Genomic DNA, 9392 nt, shown 5'->3' with positions numbered 1-9392 from the left:
ATCAGCTGGTTTATTAAATATTCCTGAAGGTGGTATAAATATCGAAGCAACTACTAGTTTACAAAATGATCCTGAAAATTACATAAACATTGAAGAATCTGTATTAAACGACTGTGAAAGGAATACGGAAGATACAGTAACAATTGAACCACAAATTGAACGATTGCATACAGAAATTTATAATGTAGAAAATGGATCATCGAACATATTAAAACAACAAAAAGGAAAATATATTATTAATAAAGAAAGAAATGAAACAATTCAAAACAAAAATATAACCAAAGGTAATAATAAAGGTAAGTAATATAAAAGTAATATAAAATAAATTGTTTCTTAATGTTTCATAATAATCTTTATTTAATTTATTGATACTTAGAAAACTCAATGAGTGAATTATCTCATCAAATGCTAAAGATACAGCAAAAAAAATACAAACTTAAGAAAAAACAAGTAAAGCTTCTAAAAATAGGATTAAAAATGCAGCATGATATGTTAAGTGAACTCAAAGATATAAAAACATCTATACAATCGTGGGAAACATCTGAAACATTATAACCATATACTTAAGCAGTTTATCATCAAATAATGAAAAAATTTGCATTAAAACCTTTATTTTATTATAGTTATTTGGTTTTGTCAAGTACTTGATGTAATAGCTATACTTGCTATATAACATGTATCTAGTGTACAACAAATTCTACTTTATACATTTATTAAGTAATGTATAATTTTTTTGTTTAATGTTTCGTTTTATTAAAATTATATTATAATTTATGCATGAATTCTGTTGTAATATGTTAGAAGTATAAAATTTTATGTTAAAAATATAGAATTTAATATGTCAAAAATAGAAAAATATATAGTCATCTAATATTTAAAGATCTTATAAGTTCGTTTGCTTAGGATATTAGATATTTTTATTTAGGATTTTGTACCTTAATATTTATGTATCGTGCAATTTCTCTTTACATTTTTTAATATTTAGCATAATTTTAATGCGTTTATGTTCAATGTTTAAAAGAATTTATTTTTTAATATAAATAAACGTTTTATACATGTATAAATAAATGCTAAATAAATATGCATTACCATAGATAACAGTTTATTTTATTTTCATACAATAAAAGTTTTATGTAAAATATTGTTGTATCAATGTTTCTCGAACAGCATTCCCTCTTGCACGCATATTAACATTGTTCTCTATTTCTATCTCTTCAATCGCTATATCATCTTCTATATATATTTTATTTGCTGGAACATTATAGTGCTTAGCAATGTTGTGCAGTACACATGTTGCATTTACTATACGTGCTAAAATAAATTGTAAAATGTTGACATAAAATATACTTAAAATATAATATCATAAGAAAGAAACACAATAAAATATTATTACCTGAAAATTCTGGTGCATAATGCAAAGCTCTTTCTTTTCGTAAACATCTCCATCTGCCTTTTAATTCTCCTATTGTTTTTTCTATTGAACATCGCGCTCTAACATGACTATCTGTATATGATGCACCTGGAGATCTCGGTGGCTGATTTAATTTAGGCGTCATTAAAAATGGCAACAAGGGATATCCAGAATCTCCTAGACATATAAAATTAAAATGACGACATATAATGCATAAATGCTTTTATAAAAGTCTAGTGAAAAACATTATTTTGTATATTATCAAGTGGTATTTCTATTTATAGATATATTACAAGTATATTAATATATTTTGTATATTATCAAGTAGCCTAGTTTTACATATAAAACAATGTTAAATGCCAAAATGTATGCTTGTGGACATAAAGAAAGTATATACGTATTTAGATTTACATATAGTAAATGAAAGTAAATGAAAGAATAGTAACTTTTACTAATACGTACGATTACGTAATTGTAAATATAGTAAGACGTAAGATATATTACATATAATATATCATCCTACATATGTATATATCTTACACACTCAATCGTACAATATGATATATTTAAATATAACTTCAAACTTTAAATATAAAAATTAAATATTTTTATATTATGCATACCTATTAACCAGGCATTTCGTCTTCCATTCTCATATTCTCTTAACATATGTCTTGATAACTGAGAGGAACTCCAGACTCTGGCGTCATGTGTACGACCACCATGATTTGTTTTCACAGCTAATATTTTACCATAGTAATCACTAACCTAATTAACAATAATAAACACATAAATGTATCCATTCATTACGTAAATATTACTCTTCTAGAAAAAAACATTGAAAATTTTGAGCAGGTTATACCTAGCTATACCTAGCATTTAATACAATTGTTTATGTAAATACTATATATAAATACTTACAATCATGACATTCAAAGAATGATATAATTTTTTGTTGATATATAAATGTTCCCTATTTTTTTCAGGTGGGAAAATCGCTATATGTGTGCCATCTATAGCTCCTATTGCACCTGGAAAATTAGCATTAATCCAAAACCTGAAAAATAACAGATTTTCTATATTTAAATATATTTCAAAACATTAATTTCTTTATCATTAAAAAAAATAACAATGATTGTAGCTTACTGCTGCTGAATGGCCTGAATTTCATCGCGTTGTGTAGGAAATTTTATCCAGTCTGGTATTATTATATTGATGGCATCGACAATTTGATGTACTATGTTACTAACAGATGATTGACAGACACAACTTAAAAAGTCTTGTCCTACTCTTCTTTGATAGGATCCAGAACTTAAAAAATTTAATGTTGTTAAAACCTAAAATTAATGAACTATATATAACATTATACTTAATATATTATCCCTTACTATATATATATATATATATATATACATAGCAGATTATTATTATAATGTCAGATTGTTTTTTATAAATATGTAAATATATATTTTTCTAATTATACCTTTAATTCGAATGGAATCGCTGTAGATCTAACAGCTGGTTGCACATGAGGGCGTAGATATTCGCATAATGCAAATACAGCTTCTTTTGACAGTCTGTATTAAAGAAAATATATATGTCTTATACACACATATATAAAACACACAGAAAATTAATTTAGTAAATAATTTATAATAAAATGAGCTATAATTGTAAATTTTATGTATACACACTGATTTTAAATTAAAATCATAAATTTTTTATTATTCTTTTTGAATGTGGTTTGCAATAGTATGTATAATAGTTTAATTTTTTATATTTAAGTTTGATATCATTTAATCAATATCATTTGCTTCAATATTTTTATTTACCGATATAAAGCGAGAAATTGTGACTCCAATATGTCAAACGGGTTAATTGTATCGCGTAACTGTTTTCTTTGTAACCTTAAATATCTTTTTTTCTCTGCTTCTTCTTCAACTTCTTCAGCAAGTTGAATTATCCACCACGCTGCAGCCATAATAAAACTAAAAACTATATATATATATATATATTAATAAATACAATATCGATGTATGTATATATACACTGCTCAATGCAGTAGTAACAATATTATGTTCCAGTCACTAGATTTTCACCTTTCCGCCAACAAATTTGATGGCGGAAAAGTTCACGTGAAAAGTTTCACGTTTCACCATTTCGCTGAGTTCGATGGTCATAAATTCACGTGAAATCTTTCACTTTTCGTTTTTCCGCTCTAGGGGAAAAGTTACATGATCGCAGCCCAGCTAATGATTGTGTAGAAAGAGCGGAAGAAAGAAAAACGGAATATATGTAAGTAAATATGATTCTAATGTAATATAGTCGGATATATATAATTATTTAAAATATCCCTCCTAAAATCTTAATAAAAATATACTCATTAGAGTATAAATAATATTATTAATGCGGATAATTTGCGTGCTTAAAAGTTAAAATAGTGAATTGTTTTTAGCAGTGAATTTGTGTTTGTTTGTGTTTGTAAAACAGAGAATTTGTGTAATTAAATCAGAACGTATACATAGCGCTGTATCGAATCGAGACAGATATCTTAACCTCTAAAATCTAGAACTTTAACGTTTAATAACAATTCGCGAAGCCGACTACGATGTTTTTTGCCAGATTCTTTCGTTTCGAGTGAAAACGCGTCGAATGTGTATGCATAAATAATGATATAACAAAAACGCAGTTCAAGGCTTTTTTCGAGCAATAATTTTATTCAATTTTTAGTTCATCTTAATACTACGTTCAATTCTATTTGGTTGTAAAAACCACGCAATTTATTACAACCATTCACAAATCAGGAATCTAATAACTACCATTTACAAACGTTTCAGCTTACAAAGCCTTCTTCAGTGTACTTTACCCTAAACTCATACTGATTTATTTTTCAAATGAAATATCTAATAATTTGTAGTCAATTTCTTATTATAGCCCTATCAAAAATACTTATTAACAATCATTCTTAGGATTAAACTTTCTATAAACTATAAGCAACTTTCAACAGGTTCTGTGTTTTTCATCAAACCTCCAATGTCACGCTCCAATTTTTTTATATTATACAATTAGGTCGTCATATACGAACTGGCCTCGTGGTTATTCAAACCGCATGTCTCAAAGAGAGTTCCATAAACACCATCATAATGCTTGTCTCATACAATTCACTTAGCCGCAATTATCGTCATAAAAACTTCTATTAATTAAAAAACAAACCAACTAAATTTACAAACCTTGACAATTTATTTTTGAAATCAAAAATTTAACTTAAGGTTACTCACAAAAAATATATATTTAAATTTACTTACGGTAGAGTAGATAAAACGTTTAATGTACGAACAACAACGTGTTAGTCAAGACAAAAGCAGTACTATTCTCAAATTACATGAACTATCCGAAATGATCAACCAGAATTGTGTAAAAATGTCAAATGTTAAACGATTGAAACGATCTTCTAATTGTATGTAATGCTCGAATGTGCTAGTCGTTCAACGACTGTAGAACAATGACAACGACAATAAATAACGGCACGTGCCTAACCAATAACCCCGAGTCAGTTCAAAATTTTTTAATTTTTCTTATCACGCATATAATCGAGTATGTTCGAATACGCTTTGTCCAATAGTTCCGTATCCTTCATTAGATTTAAACCTTTTGTCTGCTCTTTTATATGGATCATTTCAGATATATTTCTTTTTTTATAATTTTTTTCAAAATCCAAAATATTGACCCCATCCCAATTAAATTCATGATTAGTTTCATTAGCATGTTTTGTAATAACCGAATGTTTTGATTGATCTAACTTAAAATTATTTCTATGTTCCTTTAATCTCGTTTTTAACTGTCTCTTGGTTTGTCCAACATACGAAGCCTCACAGTTTTTACAATCAATTTTGTAAATGACGTTATTATTATTTTCAAGTCTATTCTTATCTTTTTGAGCCTTAATAAATCTATTTAAATTATTAATACACCTGTAACCAATCATGTAGTTGGCTTTGTTAATAGATCTTTTAACTTTTTCATTCACGGATTTAACATATGGAACGACCATGAGTTGTCTCAACCCATGGTCATCATTACTAATATCTTTCGACACGTCTTTCTGAGCTAAATTTTTAATTCTGTTATTAATATTTTTAAAGATGAAATCCAAAGGATACCCATTATCCAATAAAATTTTGATGATGAATTCTAGATTTTTATTGTAATAGATCGGGTCCGATAACAATATCACTCTATCTAATAAACTATAAATTACTCCGATTTTGTGACAATTAGGATGATTTGAAAGGAACGATAGGTATCTACCTGAAAAAGTCTTTTTGTGGAACCAATCTATTACTAATGTGTTGTTGTCATTAGTAATCCTTAAATCTAAAAAGCTCAGCTCATGGCAAACCTCATATTCAACTGTAAATTTAAGTCTCACATGTTGTTCATTAAACGCTTTTACCAACTGCGGAACTTTTTCTGTTGGGACAATCAAAAACGAGTCATCAACATATCTGAAATATAGTAGATCCTGTAGTTGTAATGAATTAAGAGCTTTAACTTCTATGTCTTCCATCACTATGTCGGCTATGATGGGGGAAAGAGGGGAACCCATAGGAGTGCCAAATGTTTGTTTATAGATGGTCTCATTGAAAGTAAAATAGGTTGACGTCAAAATAAATTTAATTACATCTAAAAATTCTTTTTTTGGAATATTCGTGGCACCCTCTATGGAACTCCATCTTCTCTCCAAACCCTCAATAGCAAGTTCTATTGGAATATTCGTGAAAAGTGATTTTACATCCAACGAAATCATACTTTCATTCGTGTTAACATGTAATCCCTTCAGTCTTTCAAAAAGTTCGAAACTGTTCTTTATATTACTCCTTGCAGAAGGAATATTTTTTGAGATAATATTCTGCAAGAATCTAGCAAGCTGGTATAATGCTGTGTTTACAGAAGAGACAATAATCCTGAAGGGAATCCCATCTTTATGGATCTTAGGTAATGCATACGCTTTTGGTAAACAAGAATCGCTAGATCTCAATCTCCATAATTCAATGTCGTTAATGTAGTTTTTCTGGTGCCATTTTTTTAAAAGATTGTTAAAACTTTTTTCCAAAGTCTTTTTTCCAAAAATTACAAAAGTAAAGAAATTGATAAAGTGTTGACATCATAACTATTTAATAAATTTACATTATAATTATAAATTGGACCGACAGGAATAAATATAATTAATAAAGAAGCCTATTTTCAGTCAAAGTGGACCTTAGGTCGGTATTCATGGTCGAATCTTATATTTAAGACTGTTTTAAATTCAGTTTTAAGATGTCATAAGTCAATCACAGAGTTGTATTAGCATCTAAAAACATTACTTAAAAATGTCTTGATTGAAAATAGACTTCTCTATTAATTATATCAATAAATTCACTCATTTTCATAATTTTCATCAAGTTATATGATATATTATAATCAATCTTAAGGTGCATCAAACTAGTTGCAAATTTAAAAACGAACCACAGTGCTCATTTTGGCTGGATCCAACTTAACTTTCATGATGTTCCAGGGTTTACTTTCTTTATTTTAAAACATAAAAAAACTTTTAAACAATAATTGCAGAATTTTCAAGGACTCCACAATTATATAAATCTTCAATCAAAAAGACTACATAAAAGACAAAGAGTATGTATAAAAATAATAGCCTGAATTGTGTGTTAACTTCTTTCTCACAAACAATACTTTTTTAAATTATAATTTTATTTAATGCAAGACTTAAGAAAATGTGGCATCTAAAATGCTTTAATTTGCACTAATTTTAATAAGATAAGCGTCATTTTTGCTTTAATATGATAATTTAGTTTTACGTTTCACTTAAAAATAACTCTGGTGCAATTAAACACTTAAATAAAAAAATCTTGTAATAAAATGTTATAAACTAATACAATACTAAAACTTTGTAAAATTTATTTCTTTTCCTAAAATTTCTTAAAATAAAAGTTTCTTGGTGTTCCCGTAATTTATATTTCGTTTTGTTAGAAAAGATTTCCTTTTGTTTGAAAAGATTTTTTATCAACTATCACACATATATCTTAAATCCTGTTGCACCACCATTATTTTGACTTTAAAACATGAAACTTAAAACTTAAAATTTATCATATTAAAACACTTTTTTTCTACTCTCTTTTCTCTTCCTTTTATTTTCTAATTCAAAAGTGTAGTGACAACGATTAGATCAACATTTAACTTGATCTTAATATATCTAATAAATTTGAAATCTAATATATCCTAAAACTTATGTGATGACTAATGTACAGTAAAGTTGTCCGCTATTTTTGATAAATTTTAGGACGCCTGAGATGTTCTAGGATAGGTTGCGTTCCGATATTCACAGTCAGTACTGAAAATCTGTAGTATACGTTACATGCACTAAAGATTTTCAACACTGACAGTGAATATCGGAACGCAACCATAGAAACAAAAGTAGATATCCTTTGACTGTACATTAGTCCATGACATAGTTACATTACTTTTAATATAATTTACTCTATTACATTTTTCTACGGAGATTAACATAATAATCATTATTTGTGTGTTATTATTTTTCTATTTATTTATAAAATATAAAAGCTGTTTTATATTACTTAGAGCGATTTATATGTATACTATTTTATATATCATTTAATTTCCTAAATCGCAAAACATCCATTTTGTTTAAAAAAAATTGAGGGACAAAGACAGAATTGAAAAATTTAAAACGACAAAATGAAAATATTGATAACCCTGATGATCCAGTTCCGAAAAAGCAACAGAAATTAGAACAATGGAAAAATGGAAAATCTATAGCTACACAAAAAACGTTAGATACCGCTATATTACGATTTGTTATTGAAGAGATTCAACCTCTCTCTATTGTCGATAAACCATCGTTTATAAATCTAGTCAAAATCGGAATACCTTCAGCTATTCGAGTGATGTGTAGAAAAACGTTAAAAGAAAAACTCAGTCAAGCATATACTATAATGAAATCTGCTCTAGAAAATAAATTAGCCGAAATCGAGATAGTATCAACTACAGCAGATTTGTGGAGTAAGGTAAAAAGGTTAGTTAGTAATAATTTACATTCATATTTAGTTAGTGATATTTTACAGTCATATTTTTTAAGGTTTTTATATGTTCCTTTATGGCTATCCTTATTTGATCTCTCCTGAAAAACTTTTGTTAAGATCATAATTGAAAATTTGAATGAGATTACAATAAATAACTTGAATGCAAATATAAATACGATTTCAGCAAAAATTCGCAGTTAACTTTTCAATTACATTTTCAATTAAAATATAAACTTTCTTTAATTTTGAAACAATAGTATACAGTGAAAAAATTTAAATTTCTTGAAGGAGTTATTTGGGAATAACGGCTCACTGGATTAATCCAGTAACTTTTGCAAGAGAATCGGCTGCATTAGCTTGCCATAGAGTTCAAGGAAAACACACATATGATATTTTAGCGAAGGAAATTAATTCTATCTTTTTAAAATATCATATACAAAACAAAGTTTGTTGTACGACGACCGATAATGGTTCAAATTTTGTTAAAGCATTTCGGTAAGATAATAATCATGATATACTTTTAAAGTATGTTTTCTTTTTTCTTATATTGTTTATGTATCTGTATGTGCGTGCGTGCGTGTGTATAAATGATGATTTTTTTAGAATTTTCGAAAAAAATGAAGATGAAAATGATGAGGAACCCACATAAATGATTTATTAATGGGTGATGAAAAGAATGTTCTTACGGATGATTTTACTCTTCCGCCACATCATAGATGTGTTAGTCACACCCTGAACCTCATCGCAGTTAAAGATTCTGAAAAAGCCTTAGATAATGCTGCAAACAAAAAACAATACCGAGTCACATTCGCTAAATTAAGTAAATTATGAACTAAGCAAAATCAATCTACACAGGTGGCCGATAAAATAAAAGAAATGTGCAG

General features: G+C 27.5%; 2 protein-coding genes across 2 annotated transcripts; one reads left to right on the top strand and one right to left on the bottom strand.

Annotated features, from left to right (window-relative positions):
• Positions 1 to 1129: 1129 nt before the first annotated feature.
• On the bottom strand, positions 1130 to 2338 carry LOC108766990 (putative nuclease HARBI1). The gene is made up of 4 exons (XM_018516607.1): positions 2333 to 2338; positions 2035 to 2179; positions 1394 to 1588; positions 1130 to 1311 (listed from the first exon to the last, which is right to left on the bottom strand). The coding sequence occupies exons 1-4, from the start codon at positions 2336 to 2338 to the stop codon at positions 1130 to 1132; spliced, it is 528 nt and encodes a 175-aa protein (XP_018372109.1).
• A 5783-nt stretch (positions 2339 to 8121) lies between these two features.
• LOC108766989 (uncharacterized) lies at positions 8122 to 9157 on the top strand. Its single transcript, XM_018516606.1, has 3 exons — positions 8122 to 8501; positions 8797 to 9003; positions 9112 to 9157. Exons 1-3 carry the CDS (start codon positions 8374 to 8376, stop codon positions 9155 to 9157), a joined length of 381 nt encoding a protein of 126 aa, XP_018372108.1. The 5' UTR covers positions 8122 to 8373.
• The last annotated feature ends 235 nt before the right edge of the window (positions 9158 to 9392 follow it).

Source organism: Trachymyrmex cornetzi, unplaced genomic scaffold (assembly GCF_001594075.2).
Source record: "Trachymyrmex cornetzi isolate Tcor2-1 unplaced genomic scaffold, Tcor1.1 scaffold644, whole genome shotgun sequence".
NCBI classification, from domain to species: domain Eukaryota; kingdom Metazoa; phylum Arthropoda; class Insecta; order Hymenoptera; family Formicidae; genus Trachymyrmex; species Trachymyrmex cornetzi.
This window is presented reverse-complemented; position numbering and strand designations above follow the sequence as displayed.